The sequence below is a fragment of the Carettochelys insculpta genome, chromosome 1 (assembly GCF_033958435.1).
Source record: "Carettochelys insculpta isolate YL-2023 chromosome 1, ASM3395843v1, whole genome shotgun sequence".
NCBI lineage: Eukaryota > Metazoa > Chordata > Testudines > Carettochelyidae > Carettochelys > Carettochelys insculpta.
In genome coordinates, this window is record NC_134137.1 from 218,384,421 (window position 1) to 218,400,810 (window position 16,390).

General features: G+C 44.1%; 1 protein-coding gene across 3 annotated transcripts in view; it reads left to right on the forward strand.

Moving 5' to 3' along the window:
• The window catches only part of ABI3BP (ABI family member 3 binding protein), a 451,725-nt gene that overhangs the window by 326,783 nt on the left and 108,552 nt on the right, over window positions 1-16,390 (forward strand). For all 3 annotated transcript variants that reach the window (XM_074999360.1, XM_074999369.1, XM_074999377.1), the window contains 8 exons: window positions 390-464; window positions 787-861; window positions 7,096-7,143; window positions 7,649-7,723; window positions 9,765-9,812; window positions 10,711-10,785; window positions 13,975-14,049; window positions 15,557-15,631. In XM_074999360.1, coding sequence (XP_074855461.1) covers window positions 390-464; window positions 787-861; window positions 7,096-7,143; window positions 7,649-7,723; window positions 9,765-9,812; window positions 10,711-10,785; window positions 13,975-14,049; window positions 15,557-15,631 — 546 coding nt within the window. The remainder of the gene's footprint in view (window positions 1-389; window positions 465-786; window positions 862-7,095; window positions 7,144-7,648; window positions 7,724-9,764; window positions 9,813-10,710; window positions 10,786-13,974; window positions 14,050-15,556; window positions 15,632-16,390) is intronic.

Sequence of the window (16,390 nt, forward strand, 5' to 3'; positions counted from 1 at the left end):
AAATAACGGCACAGAACACTGAATTCTTAATATTAATTTGCCGTGTGTGTGTGTGTGTGTGTGTTTGTTTAAAATAACACTAAATTCTCCCACCCAGACTAGGAGACTAGTGTCTTTTGCACTTCATCTTTGCAATGTCAAATCTCACGGGAAGTATTCTTCTTTTAAAACATTGCCTGTCTTTAACTATGCAGATTATGTTCAAGGAATTTCATTAATCTATTTTTAAGTAACCAGTCTGAAGCTCTCTTTAATGACTCTCAGCAAAGTGCTTATGTATGTATTTAGATTAAATCTAGCACTATTCAACAAAGCATTTATGTACCTGTTAAAGTGCTTTGCTCATTCAGGGTCTAATTATCTTCACTTAAATTCACTTTTTCCTACAGCAAAAAATCCAACCATTCCTGAAGCTACATATAAAGTTTCTTCTGATGACCCTGAATGGCCCAGGCCAACATTGGGTAACAGTTTTTTTCCTTTGCATTTTATGATAGCCTCCTTGCTTTTGACTTCCAATTTAGAAATTATGATTTTGCTTCAGAACATAAATTTATCCCAATTCTTTGATAGTTCCTGTGAAAAAAAGAGAGTATCTGCTTCTGTTGTTAAACCTACAGTCACAGTTTTCTAGTTGGTGAATTAATTTACATTAATTCTAGTCTCTTTTCCAGGTTTGCATTGTAGTGATGTTTCTTCAGTGCAGCTATATAGTTTTGGGGGTGAAGACATTCTTACACCCTAATGCTTAAATGATGATAGCTATAAACTAAGTTTGTGTTTCAGAATCCAGTGAAACATATTTCACACCTTTGAAGCCCAAATCATCTGCTGTACCTATAATGACTCAGTCTAAACCTGGTAAATACCTTTATTTTTGAAATATACATTGAGGCTCAATTTTACCCTAGTTAACTACAAAATGTCATCTGTGTTGGCTCAGGAGAATGTATTTTTCTTCTTGCAGTACACCTTACGCAGAAATTGCATATAAAGATGTCAGTTTTACAATGTAGGATCTATGTAAGAAGGAGTAGATATTTAATGTCAATCTTGTGCTGAGAGTAGAAGAAGAAACTTAGATGCATCTTGGAAATATTTCGTACTAGGAATAGGGATGAATTAATTTTATTTTAATATTAGCCCTTCCATACCTACTTGAATTTCACAGGTCCATATTTTCTTAATTTAAAAAAAAATTGCTTTTTCAATGGTGATCTCCAAATCAAAATTTTTTGTCTTTGTGGAAGACTGTTTTTCATTTAAACTTTAAAGCTATGTCTACAGTAGAGCACTTTTCGGAAGGGCGCCATTCGAAATAGAGTAGCTGAAAGATGCTCTTTCGAAGGGGAGCATTTATAGATGGGCTGGGGCTGGCACCATTGATTTGTGCCGTCCAAAGGGCCAGCTGTCCTTTCAAAAGGGGCCAGCAAGCCCTTCGAAAGAGAGCGCCTACATGTAGCCACTCCCTCGTTCAAAAGAAGGGGCCAGGAAATGCCATGGCCTGGGCTTCTGGCAGACAAGCCCTTCTGAGGTCATAGCTGGCCCCTCCCTTTAAGGGGCCCCTCCCCAGCACCCCTACCCTGCACAGCACAAGGCCTGCAGAGCTGCTACCAGCCCTGCAGACAGTGTCCGCAGGACAGAGCATGAACCAGCAGCAGTTGGAAACCCTGCTTGCTGCCGCCAGTGGAGTGGTCGCCCTGCTGGCCACAGCAATGGTGGCCACCCTGCAACTCCTGCTGAAGGAGACCCCCTAGGCCTTCGGCTCCTTCATCATCACCCGCCCCGGGTGCTCCACCAGCTCTAGAGCTACCCCACCAGCTCAGACTGGTGGGAGCACATAGTCATGCAGGAGTGGGATGACAACCGGTGGCTCTGGAATTTCTGGATACGGTGACAGACCTTTATGAAGCTCCGCCAGTGACTGTCCCCTGTGCTGAGACATGAGAACACCCAGATGCGGCGCACCCTCCCCGTGGAGAAGGAGGTCACAATCACTGTCTGGAAGCTGGCCACCCCAGACATCTACTGCTCCATGGGACACCAGTTTGGTGTGTGCAAGGCTACAGTCAGAGCCATTGTGATGGAGGTAAGGAAGGCCAGGCCACACACCGACCAGGAGGCCGTGGGACCTGGCACACCCCACACACCCTCATGGGTGCACATCTCCTCCTGCTGCAGGTGGTGTGTGCCCTCAGCATGATGCTCCTCCAGCGGGTGGTCCGCATTGGGGACCTGGACACACCCATCATGGGCTTCGCTGCGCTCAGGATTCCAAATTACTTCGGGGCCTTCGACAGGACCCACATACTCATCCACACCCCAGAGCACAGTGGAGGACAATATATAAAGCTGAAGGGCTACTACTCCATGGTCTTGCAGGCCATGGTGAACAGCTGGGGCCAGTTCCAGAACATCTAAGTGGGCTGGCCTGGCTGCACCCATGATGTGTGTATTTTCCGCTATTTGGGCCTGTGCCGCTGGGTGGAGGCAGGGACCTACATCCACCAGAGGAAGATCCTGCTGGGGGACACCATAGTGCCCCTCTGCCTGGTGGCTGATGCGTCATACCCACTCCAGCCCTGGCTCACGTGACCCTATGCAGGCCACCTCACCCCCAGCCAGGAGCGGTTTAACACCCAGCTTGACCATGCTGATAACGTCATCGAGCAAACCTTTGGCTGTCTCAAGGGCTGGTGGTGCTGCCTCCTAGCTTGCCTGGAGATGGGCATCCTCAGTGCTCCCCAGGGGGTGGGCACCTACTGCATGCTCCATAATATTGTGGAGAGCAAGTGGGAGGCCTTTGTACAAGGGTGGGCAGCTGAGGCCAGCAGAGGCTGCCCCCAGCTGCCAGGCCCACCAGGATGGTGTCCGCCTCTCAGAGGCCCTGCGCCGATACCTCAAGTAGGGGCCCTGGTAAGCATTGTCTCAACCACCCCATTGGGTCTACCATTCATTACCCCCCCCAGCTTACCCCTCACTGTCACCTCCCACATGTAGCCTCCCACCCTCCACACACTGTCCCTGACCTCCCACATACTGCCCTCCCTAATGAGCACACAGGAATATGGGTGAAATAAACTGCTGTTATTCAACACAACAAATGATGTTGCTCAAAATATGCCAAACATTATCATACACCTAAAAACAGGTGGGAGAGGGGTGAACTATCAACAGGAGGCATGGGATGTGGGTGGCCTGCATGGGGGGCCCTTACTGCATGGCAGGCGTGGAGGGCCTTGACCCACACTAGCCACAGGATCTGTGTACCCCCCGGTCCTGGGTCCCCAACGGTGCTGGGAGGATGCGGGGAGGACAGAGAGGTAGGGCCAGGGGTCTGCCCCAGATGAGCGAACAGCATCAGCAAGGGCCTCTCTAGGGGGGCTGGTAGGTGGGGCTCCAGCAGGAGGGGCTGCGGGGGGGATGGTGGGAGGGGTTGCAGGGGGGACAACACGGGGTTTGAGGGGGGTGCAGCAGGAGGGGGCATCCAGGCCAGGAGTTCCCTGAAGGTGGACGCCTCATCCCTCAGGGTAGCCATCAGTTCTGCCCAGGCTGCTCGGTGCCAGGTGGCCTCACCCTCCTCAAGGTGGAGGTGCTGATCCGTCACCTCCACCTACCGGCAGATGGAGGTGGCGAGGTGGTGGTCCTCCACTGCCCCCATTTGGCCCCTCTGGGAGCGGAGTTGCTTTGGTTTGGCCGGTGGCACAGTGCAGTCCTCGTCCTCATCTCCGAGGGGTTGTCAGGCACTACGGAGGGTGTGAGGTTTTCCTGGTCATTGGATGGCACAGCTGCGGAGATAGGAGGGAAGAGAGGGACAAGCTGTGAGTACCAATCCCCTGCCCTGTGGCTCACGCCCCCTATCGCCTAGCGAGCCCCCATTCCCTGTCCAATAGCAGGGCATCCCTGAAGGCCCATGGTGGCAGTGGAGGTCCCCATCCCCCTGAGGGCAGCCCTGTTGTGCAGTCTGGCCCTGCCATCCCCTCTCTCCGGTAGCAGGCCATGGTGTTGTCCATGGGAGTGGGTGCTGAATGGCACTGGCGGCCATGCTGCCACCCCAAGGGCCACAGCCCAGCTAGGCTGTGGCCAGCCAGGGTCTGCTGAGGGTGTGGGGAGACCTCTGACGAGCATGCAGCCCTCGCCCTGTGGTCCGCAGTGTGTGCCCTGTGAGGTACATACCTGACGGTCCACTACCGAGGTCAGGGGATGCCTAGCTGGCCGAGGCACAGCTGGAGGTGCGGGAGGGGAGACCTTTGACAAGGTCCCCCTCCTCCCTTGACCACTCCACCACTGCTGCAGGCTCTGGCTCTGGCCCTGCTGGCATTGGGCTGGCTGACAGTCCCAGCTCATCAGGCTCCTCTGGCTGGGGCTCCTCCGTGGAGGTATCGAGGATGGAGGGTGGGGAGGTGGTGTCCCATGGGTCCAGGAGTCTTTGGAACTCCTGATAAAATAGGCATGAAGTGGGGGGCAGCCCCCGACTGGCAGGGCGAGTCCTAAGCCCGAGTGTACCTCTGCCTCAATTCCTTTACCGTGCTGCGTACCTGGTCTGGAGTGTGGGCAGGGTGGCCACAGGTTGTCAGGTCCTCGGCCAGCAGGGTGAAACCAACCGCATTGCGCTGCTTTGTGCCCGTCTCACGCAGGACCTCCTCCTCCTGCCACAGGCCCAGCAAGTCCTGCAGCTCATGCTCCATCCAGGAGGTGGCTTGTTCCCCCACCCCCAGCTGGCCTCCTGGGAGCCCTGGAAACACTCAGAAGGAGGCGTTGGGGCTTCTCTCCTCACTGGCTGCTGGCCATGTTGTGCCGGCAGCTGCTGTGGGTCTGGCTGAGGTGTGCCGGGGCACCACGTGCAGTGGTTGCTGCCTGCACACTCTCAGCTTCCTCCAGCGGGGTTTCTGGGTGCGAGCGGCTTTAAGGCTGGTGCAAACACAGACCATAGAGCCCCGCAGGTGCTGGGTAGCACATCTCCGCCTAACAGCTGATAGCTGCCATGGCAGACCCCATTCTTTCAAAAGAGCGGGTCGCGGAACGTCTACACACACCTTTTGAAATAAGCTTTCGCAAAGGGCAGCTTTTCTTATTTCAATTTTGGAAGAGCGATTTCTGATGTTGGGGCACATTCCTTCGATTTAGTTTTCAAAAGCGTGTGTATGGTGTGTACATGTGCCATGCACTCTTTTGAAAGAGAGCCCAGGCTTTCGGAAATAATGCCTAGTGTAGACGCGGCTTATGGTTTGCTATGAAGTTTGAACATTGATGTCAACACAGTTTGAGTGTATAGAGCAGGCAGATTGGAAAGAGTGATTGATTAATGTCAGATTTGGCCATTTGATGTTAGAAGAAAAGATTCTCTCTAAGGTTTTAGTTCCCATAATGTTAATTTTTAGTTCTCAGGCAGATTATTACCACAAATAGAAGACAGAAATGTCAATTTGCAATCAAAGGGTTTAATTTTGGATATAGATTATGGTTATATGTATGAGAAGAAATTCCTTTGACGATATGATCTTTCAGGTGACCGTGTAACGAAATGGATAAAACTTTCTTTTAACTTCAACAGCCAAATTCTTCCTTAAGATAAACACATCCCTCTCTTATTGCAGTCAATGGGAACACCACAGATTTACCTGAGAGCAGAATTTACGTGCTAACTGTTCCCATCACCTCAGGCTCACAAATATAGCCACTGAAATCAACTCCTGTGATTAAAGGTTTTCAGGGGTTTTGCCCACTGCCAGAAGCCCTCAAGTTGCACTGCAACACAAAAATGTCTTACCTCTTTCAGGCTGTCTACATTACAAAAATAACTTAGAAGTTGCTTACTTCCAAGTACAACTTCAAAGTAAGCAACTTTGAAGTTGAGCATCTACACACACCCTACTTCAAAGTTAAACTTTGAAGTAGGGCACTTCTCCATTCACAGGAATGGAGTAAGGACTTCGAAGTTGGGCTCCCTACCTCAAAGTAAGGGAGAAATGCGTGTAGACTTTCTGGAGGCTAGTTCGAAGTACTGTTTACCTTTGAAGTTAACTTCCAAGTTAGTTCCTAGTGTAAACGCACCCTGAGAGTCAGTCATTTCTGAATAAAACACATGCCAACTTAATTGAAGTTTTGCTTTTCACAACATTGCTGGTGTCACTTTTTATGGTTTGAACATGTTGCCAGAGTCAGGCTGTGATTCTTTGAGACCATTCGAAATGTGGCCTTTTCTTTTTTTTTTTCAGCTCCATCTGAAACACACTTCATTTCTTCCAAACCTAAAATGTCCCCAGAACCAGAACTACCACATTCTAAACTTGGTCATGCAACTAGCTCTAACAAACCCCCATTAATATGTTTTCTTTACCTTTCTATCAGGAGTTTGTAAATATTTAAGGCTGATAAAATTTGCTAAAGGTCGAGATAAATTATTTATTGCAACTGTGATGTAAATAGGAATAATAGAGTGTAAATATTGAGTAATTGAGTAATTCAGAGCAAATGAGCAGTAGCAAATGGGACTTTTTAATGTATTCATTCAAAATTAGTCATGTTTTTGCAGTACTCTTCCCTAATCTGTGCATTGATCATGATTAGTTTGCTGTGAATACTTGGTGTGTGGAATTTGAGGTGGTTCGATTAATTAGGATTTGTAACAAATCTCCAGGTGTTTCTGATTGGACAACTGTAACACTTGTGGTCCCCTATTCAGGAAACTTTTGTACTTCAGGCCATGATTAGCCATTGATGGAAGATTGAATCTTTTAGGGAGTGTGGTTGTTTAGCAGAATTAGGATATTTTACAAACTTTGCCATGTGAGCCACACAAGTTTGCCAACGATATTGTTCCCAAATAAATAAAATAAAATTAGTCTTGTTTAAGACACATTACTTACGTGGAGAATTTAAATCTAATTTTATATCTTTGCATTCACACAATATATTTGTTTATATATACATGCATGTTTGGTAGTTGTAAGTATTTACTCTTTGTCTCAGATCTGACTGTTTCATTGCTGCTATGCTGATCCTTGCTGGGTGTCAGGGCATGACAGCCTTGTCATGTTGGGTGTTCCTTGCTTAGATTTTCATGCTTTTTCTGTTGTTTTGTTTCTGATGCAGTCCTGGAACCTATTACACTTAGAACTGAACCACCAAAGTCAACAATAGGTAAAGAACTTTGTTTAGTGACCAGTCATGCTTGTTTTTTTCTTCTCTTCACAGAAAACCACATTGTAGTTATCATCTCATGTCATCAGTTTCCTCAATTAAAATTCCTCTTTTTTCCTGGATATGTTTGGTATTTGGCACAAACGCCTTGTTTAGGAATTTGTATTTATTACACAGGTGCATTATCTCCTTTTCAAGGCAATAAGGCTGTCTCTTTTGAAACATCTTTAGCATAGTCTTGTCTGTTTATGCTTGCAACTTATTCTCCAACTTTTTTTTTCAGCAGGGCTTCAACATGATCAGGAATTCCATTTCCTTGCTTGGACAATTATAGACACACTCATTTTTCTTTAAACTGCTTTGTATACCTGACTTCATCTTCTTTGTTACCCATAAGGATTTGTTTCTCTGCTGCAGGCTTGAAATGTGCCATCTCTTTGTGTTACACCTGGCATTAGACTCTGATTCCCAGGCAATAATTTGTAACCCATGTTCTCTCTTACAGCTCCTAAAGAAACAAAACGTGTTCCTTTGAGGCCTAAAACATCACCCAAACCTCATGTGACACACACAAGGCCTGGTAAATTATTTTCTCTGTCCTACTGAAGTTTATCTCTAAGCAGCTGTTTAAGTAATTTGAAAAATACTTAACATCATAGTGACACAATGCAACTCTGCTGCAATGAGTTGGGTGTTTTGCTGTTGTCCATCTATGACAATAGTAGAAATTGAGTAGCTTTCTGTTATCTATTTTCTATTATTATTAGCTTTTCTATTATCATGCAGATACCAATGTTTAGATACATGGATGAGAATTAAAATTATTCCTGATTTATAGCAGTGTAATTAGGAGGAGACTGTGACTCAGTATTTTCTAATATCGAATTTTAAAAGTGTGTCAATGTTGTGTGAGCAATGTATTTGTATATTTCTTCAGACTCTGCTTTGCTCTTTCAGAAGAGATGTTGCATAGCTTCTCTTGTATTTACCCTTATTATATGTCTTATCACTCTTTCCGTAAGAGCTAGAAGTTACCAGAAATTTAAATCACAGTTGTTTAATTGGATTCAAAGTATCATGACGCTATCATTCATTATTCCGAGATACTTTATTCTGTATTTAAACAAACAATTAATTAGTCAATTAACTTGATTTCAATATGGGTAGAGTGAAAAAAAAATGTCAGTGGTTACTATACTGTGGTGTCAAAAACACCACTGTAATTTTCTGTTGTCACCATTCTGAGCTAAATGTTGGCACACATGGATGACTTGCTGATGATCCCTTTTAGCAAAGTGCCCACCCAACTGTTTGGATAGATTCTTTGTGATAGGTTGTCACACTCAAAACCAAAAGTTACCAACTAAATATGGTTTCTTGGTGTGGAAAGTGTAACTCTTCTTACCAATCGATTTTTAAAATCATTGCAGATATTTGCAAAAGATGGGCTGAAAACACCTGAAAAATTAGACATGAATTTTAATTGTATACTTTTCTATTGTGGCCATTTTTCCATTACTCTTTATGTCAAGTTGTCCTCCTGTAATCATACCAAAAATACCATGTTAACTACCATCCCAAAATTGAGGTGCTTGTATTATCCTGTGTGCATTTTTAATATTTTCGGTTACTAATTTAAGATACTGAAAGTTATTTCTTAACTGACTTCTGTCAGATTCAGCTTTGTTTTCTGATTTTCCTGGGGTTACCTGCAAAGATATCAAGAAAATATTTTGAATGTAACCTTTTTTAATACCACACATAACGAATAATTGTGCTAGGGAGGTAAAGCCATTTTTGTTATGACATTTCATTTCTGTGAAGTAGAGTGCTATAATTTGCATGTCCATTCATTACAACAATTAAAAAATCTGTTTTGTGTTCAAATGAATACTAAAATAAGACAGAACAAAATGCGCAGATATCACACCTTTTAATAATATAGTGTTCACAAGCAGAGGCTCTCCCACAACAAGTTTATATGCATCATACGAAAGATACTTGTTCTGAAAGAGCTTCCCAACAGAGGCTCTGATTTTCAGGTATTTGACCAAGATCAGTTTAAGGGAATAAAGATCAGTTTAAGGGAATAAAGATGCCTGGGAAAAATTAGCCCACAATTAAAGGCCGGGTTCTGTCATTCTAGAGCAGCAGTTGTCAAATTGTGGGTTGGTACCCCAAAGTGGGTCAGGAGTCCATTTTAATGTAGTGACCAGTACTGGCTTTAGACCTGCTGAAGCTCAGCTGAAGACAAAGTCCAAGCCCTACCATCCAGGAGTGAAGCCATCAACTTTCGCACCCACCAGGGCGGCAGGGCTTCTGCTTTAGCTTTTACTTACCCCCACCCCTGCATGGGACAGTGGGATTCAGGCTTCACTCCCCTTCCTGGGGTCATGTAGTAATTTTTGTTGCCAGAATGGGTCCAATGAAGCTGTAGTCCAATGAAGCTTGAGAAACTCTTTGTCAGAGCATGATGGTTCTTGAACATTGTCTAATTGCTGGCAGACACATGAAAGCACAATTGTTATTTAGCCATAAATAAAGTATACTTTAAATAGAATTATTCTCTTCTATTTTGATTTTTCATATTGTGTTCATATTGTATTTTGTTTTTCATATAGCCCTGGAGTCGACTACCTTTAGAACTGAACAACCAAAGACACCATTAGGTAATGGTGTTTAGTATGGGAGGTGTCATATTTGTTTTTCTTTCTCATTAGAGATGTAGGCATGGTAGATTTTTGCTCAATGTCTCACCTGTCATCACTTTTTTCATGAATAAACTATCTTCTTCTTCTTCTAGGTATCTTTGTCATTTTCGTATCTGCTTTTGTATGGTTTTCTTTATGGGAAGGTACTTTGGTTTAAGTTGTTTACTCTCTAGAGCATCAAGAAGTACTACATCTTTCTAAAACCATGTTTGTTTGTGTTTTGCAATTTCTTTAATTTCTCTTGGGTTTTTTTTTTTGGTGGGCTCAAATTCAGTGAGTAATCCCACCCATTGCTTAGTTAATCTCCATAAAGATACTGTGCAACACCACAGCTTTTTCTTTGAAATTCCTTTGCATACCCGACTTTCATTCACCTCCCTTGCTCACATAAGTACACTTGAACCTCTTTAATCGGACAACCTTGGGAAATAAGGTATGCCGGATTAAAGAGTTTGCTAGGCCAGAAAGGGCACTGCTGCGTCTGGGCATGTGGGGGTGAGGGTGGGGCATTTACCTGGCATGCCACTCCTGTGGGGCACATGTGGCTCCATGTACCTACCCCCTACCTCTCTGAGGCAGTGCCTCCTGCTGCTATGGGAACCGTGGCAAAAAAGCCTCAGGAAACATGTTGCTATGCTGCCCTTCTCCATCTGGGAGGGAGGGGAGCAGCAGCATGCAAAGCTCCTTCTTCCTTCCTATCTCGAATTGTTCGCAGATTCGGAACAGTTGGAGTGCAGAAGGTCCAGTGTATTTCTGTTTCTCCCGTGGGGCCCAGAGTCACGTAATCTCTGCGTTCAGGTATACGCAGTGTCAGATTCCTGGACACTGATTTTAATACTCTGGTTCTTTATTTCAGCTCCAAAAGAGGCACGACGTGTTTCTGCCAAACCTAAAACATCGCCGAGCCCAGATGTGCCACAAACCAAACCTGGTAAATACATCAGTATTTTGTAGCTCATACTGAGGTGTGATTCAGCCCTCCTATATTTTATTTATCTTAACGTATACTGTGGCAGGGTCAGGCCAGAGGGCTACAGAAGAGTGATAGAGGGGAAATACATTGGATTAAATTAGATTATATAGGTCCCGGTTCCCTGAGTAAACTACACAATGACTAATCCAGAAATACCAGGAACCTGCTAAAATCAATCAGGTCAATTAAAACACCTGAAGCCAATTAGGAAGCTTGCTGACTCAAGAAAGCCAAGATAATCAGGACACCTGGAGCCAATGAAGACCCAGCATACATTCAGTTAATTAGCAACAGAAAGGCTTTGGCAAACTGCATGCAGTCTGTGTCTTCTCCTTTTTGGAAATACATGGAGGGGTTGGTTGGGAGTGGGCGAAGCGGGGTTGGGGTGTTTTGTGAGGAAGAAGGCTGCATAGAAGAAGACATCAGTGTTGAATGTCTTGGTGAAATGGCTTTATTAAAGAGGCAGGTTTTACAATTTTTCTTAAAGATGAGGCTCATGAGTTGTCCTTCTTTTTCAGTCGGGGTAACTTTGGCTTCACTGATCTTATTTCAAAGTATCCTTTCCAGCCGACAGGGCACAGAACTTTCATTATGTAGCTCAGAGTTTTGTTGTCATGAGCATGGTGCTTTCTATAATGTAACCTACAGGGTTTGTGATCTGAATTTAAAGAGACCAATATACAAAGATAATTCTGAAAAGTGGTGCCTTTGGATCGGCTGCAAAGACTCCAGATATGTATTTAGGGCCTGGATTATTCTGTAGATATTGTCTTGTATGGGGCATAGTTCTGAGTTGCACTCTCCCAGTGGACCCTCCATAAGGCAAAAGGAGGAATGAAGGAGTAGGTATGGCACTGCATTATGTGCTCTGCTAATCATTGCCAAGGTAGTCAGGGACTTGGTCCCACCTCTTTTTCATCTCTCCCTGCCTCAGACTGAACAGTGCTGCTGAAAGTGTTGGTTTCTCTTAGTCTTTATGCTTTGTCCCTCTGTGAGGGTGGGTTCAATTAAGCCTTTCAAAGAATAGTACAACATATATGTCAACATACATTGGTAAAACCTCCCTTGGTGCTCATGTGACCAAGGTGCACAGAGATAAAATGTTTCATGTTTAATGCCATGGTATTACTCACTCAAAGTACATGAGGCATGCAGGCCAGTTCAACTGTGAGTAGCTGATTGGAATAGAATTAAAGGATGCACAGCCAGGGAGCTATCACTTTGTTATATACTGTCTACCCTTCTGTCTATAGTTCAGCTATACTATGACCTCTGTGGTTCAGGAGCCAAATTAGCAAAAATTCATTGTTTCATTTAAACAGTTTGACAAGGAAAATAGAAGAGGGGGGGGAAGTGTGTGTGTGTGTGTGTGTGTGTGTGTGTGTGTGTAATAGTCTCACAGCATATGTTAATACTTTAATGCAAGTTGATAACTCAATTACTTAGTAACATAGTAAAAGCATCCTGACTGGTTAATGACTAAGTTTGGTTAACAATTAAATCATGCAGTGTTTTAATATCATGGACTGCAAAGAGCCACAGGAAATGCATTAAAGAAACACTGATGGCTCCTGAGCCTCAGTCTGAGGTCCAGCTGCACATGCGTGCCAAGGGTAGAACTGAACCCTTACTAGGTTAGGAGTGAGATAGAGTTAAGATTCACTGTAATGATGTCTGTTTTTTTAAAAATGCTTCTTACAAATAAGGCAAGATTAATTTTAATTTAATGATTCATGTGATTATTTTTGGGAGTGTTTGTTTTAATTTTTTATCAGTTTAATGCAGCACTGGAGCCAGTTACATTTAGAATTGAACAACCAATTCAACAGTTCTCTGTTGGATGGTAATATTGATTTTGCATCTTAGTGCAGCAATTAAGGTTGATATACTAATTTTCTAAAATTCAGTATTCACATTATCACCCACCATCATTTTTCACCTTTCCATTTCTACATAGTCATGATGTGACACACCAGGTTCTTGGCCACTTTGTTTTCTTCACAGCAAGGTAGATGAAATTCATCTCTGTGAAATGGGTCTCTAAGGCTACGTCTACACTAGCACACTATGCATAAGTAGCCTATTTCAACGTAAGAACATCGAAATAAGCTACTTCGACGCATATCATCTACACGTCCTCCAGGGCTGGTGCTGTCGACGTTCCACATCGAAGTAGCAACAGAGAACATTGAAAGGAGCTGCCCTGGAAGGAAGTGCGGAGCATCCGCACACACAAGCGCTACCCATTGAAATAAGGGGCCAGCAAAGCCCCAAGCCACTCCCTTAAAGGGCCACTCCCAGCCACACTCGGCCTGCACAGCACAAGATCCACAGAGCCAACAACCGGTTGCAGACCCTGTGAACGCAGCATGGACCCCCAGCTGCAGCAGCAGCAGCAGCAACCAGAAGCCCTGGGCTAAGGGCTGCTGCACACAGTGACCACAGAGCCCCATGGGGCTGGACAGAGCAACTCTTAACCCCTCAGCTGATGGCTACCATGGAGGACCCCGCTATTTCGAAGTAGCGGGACACGGATCATCTACACATGCCCTGCTTCGACATTGAACGTTGAAGTAGGGCGCTATTCCGATCTTTGGATGGGAATAGCGATTTCGATGTCTAGCCGCCTAACGTCGATTTCAACGTCGAAATAGCACCCGGCACGTGTAGATGCGACACGTGCTATTTCGACGTTGTGCCGGCTACTTCAAAATAGCCGGCTAGTGTAGACACACCCTAAATGTTTGGTGCATAATGTAAAATCACACTTTACCTCTTAAAAATAAACGACCTAAATGAGCCCCGAGGTAATGTAGAGGCCTGGGACATTTTACCTATTAGTCATAAAGCAATGAATTGTCTAACTCACTACCCAGTAGCTCCTTCATCCCATAGTAATCTCTTTTTGCATTGGAAACTACCTGTGTTGCTATGTTCCAAGAGAAGAAGGAATTTCATCCAGGCTTTCCCACACAATATTTCATCTTCCCTTCAAATTTCTTTCTTTCAGTTGTCATTACATGCACACACACTTTTATGCAAGTTTGCAGGTACTTTGTGACTGTATATACAGGCTTGTTTGTGACCGGTGTCAGATGGTGATGCTTGGAATGCTTTAACAATATAACCCCAATTGTTTTCTTACAGCTCCAAAAGAGACCTGGAGTTTGCCTTCCAAACCTAAGACATCACCTGTCCCCAATGTGCCACCAACCAAAGCTGGTAATTCCATCTTAATTTTGTATTTACTGTATTTTATTCAGTGTTTTTTCTATGCCCTTCTGCAGTAGAAGACCTTTGATTTAATTTCCAAAGGTTGAAAGAAAGATTTCATCTACTGTCTCACATCTGTAGTTCTGAGGGTTTTGTTTGTCTGGTATCAAAAACTAAAGGTACCAACACAGCCGCTACAGTTTGCTTTTGTACATCACCTTTTATCTGAAGATGAACAGTGTAGAGTCTTTGTGTCGCTTGTCTGTCAATATTTTTATGCCATGCTAAGTAAAGGGTAAAAAATACTTAGAAAACTTAATATACAACGGTAGTTCCAACAGGAAAGAGTAGAGACTGAGCACTTATGTACAAGGTATGGCAATGTGCAGCCCTCACACCTACTGGCTAGGGTTCACTGTCCCATGAAGTGACATCCACCACTTACAGAAAGAAAGAATGTGCCTCTACAGCCTTTTAGCTGGCTTTTAGTTCTAACTGTAGAGACTCACGCACTCAGCTCTAAAAGTCCCAGCTTCGAGGCTGCCTTTTGGTAGTTACACACATGCCATGTGGATGTGTGATTTCTAAAGTGCACTAATATGCTACACATTAACAGGTCTGACTAGAGTGTAGATCAGTGAGGGGCAACCTAGGCTAGTGAATGGATCATGAGTGGCTCTCTTTCATCTCAGTGGGCAACAAGATTGTCATAACCAAGATGGTCTCCCAAGGGAGTGGAGTTTTGCTAACCACACTTGTGTGTATAGAATTTGTGAGGTGTGCCAAGTGAACTGTACCAACACTTTGATTGGATGCAGAGGGAGAGCCTGGGTCTCACAGTGTTCTATGATAGCAGCACACACCTCACTTTACGTCTCCTTGCTTTAAGTCATTGTCACTTTTGTAACAAACTTTTGAATCTGGTAACCCTCAGAGTGGGCAATGGTAAACAAACTGTATTGTGAGCCACACATAGATTCCCAATGGGCCCTGTGGCCCTCAGTCCTCAGATAGCCCACCACTGCTGTCAGTCCTGCTGGCGCTTATCAGTAGGTGTTATTGATCTCTAACCTATGTTAAAGCACACTCGGGAACCTTTACTGTGTAGCAGCAGGGTTACACATACCACTTAATGCATAATGAATTAGAGTGCTTTATAAATACCCTCTCTCGTGCAATGCACATGACCCTAGCAAAACAAGCCCTGAATCTTCTGCAGCACAAGAGCTCTGGTGGCGCTACTGAGGCTGGAGGAAGCAGGAAGCAAGATGTAACCCATCTTTCCACTGCCACAATTTGCAGAGTAGGCAGGGGTCACTTCAGCCTCTGACCTCTTCTTTAATTTATGTGGAATTGTAATAGTGGGCTATCTGCTACTATACGAGCTAGTCGTGATTTTTCTGTGGAATGATTTCTGAAAGAAATTTCAATTTTCCTTTGGACAAATCTAAATGAAAGCTCCCCACCTTCCTGGCAGTGTTCCTGATTTAACGTAGAACTCTGTGCATCCTTTCAGCTGTGACAGAGAGTCGACGTGTCCCATCTAAACCAAAAACGACACCCAGCCCAGATGTACCACCAACAAAACCTGGTAATGAAGTGTTTGTTTTGTGTTCCTTAACTGCAAAGGTTCATTTTTAGCAAATGTACTTCAGGTGACTGTTTTTTTTTTAAATTAACAGGCTAGCATGTTATCACAGTAGCATGGCAAGTATCTACATCTCTGCCATCAGCTCAAGAGCATCTGTTATTTCATATTTTACATCTACAGATGGAAACTACAGATATTTAATGACCATTTTCAATTTTATCAGTTACGTTATAAAAATGCTGATCTATACACTTGTTAACATACTTTAGGGAACCTGTTGATTCATTAATTTATAAGATTTATCTTTTCAAAGAGGCAAGACGCTCGTCTTTTTTTGAGTAGGTGAAACTACCTATTCATAGAAATCAAAATCAGCTACATTTCCTATGGAAGTTGGAACCCAGATGGCCACTCTTAAAGTTAGACTTTCCACTGGTGCACTTCAAGCATGTGTAAAACTAACAGATTTCTTGAAACAGAAGTAGGCTCAGAGGAAATGAGATATTTTATTTTTTTTTTTTGGTCATAGCCATGGAGCTACGTCTGCAGGTTTTGCATCTGTTCTTATGCCAGGGTCTCATGCTGCTCTGAATGGTGTGGCTTGTTCTTTAGCGGGGGCTTGCTTTTGATGATGAACTTAGAGATGTCGGGATGTTTTCCTTCGGTGATTGATTATAATGTATTCTGCTTTGTGTTCTTAAGTACAGCTGTTATTTGGAACTGGCGATTCCAATCCATTCTGTCTTCTTCCTGGGAAAA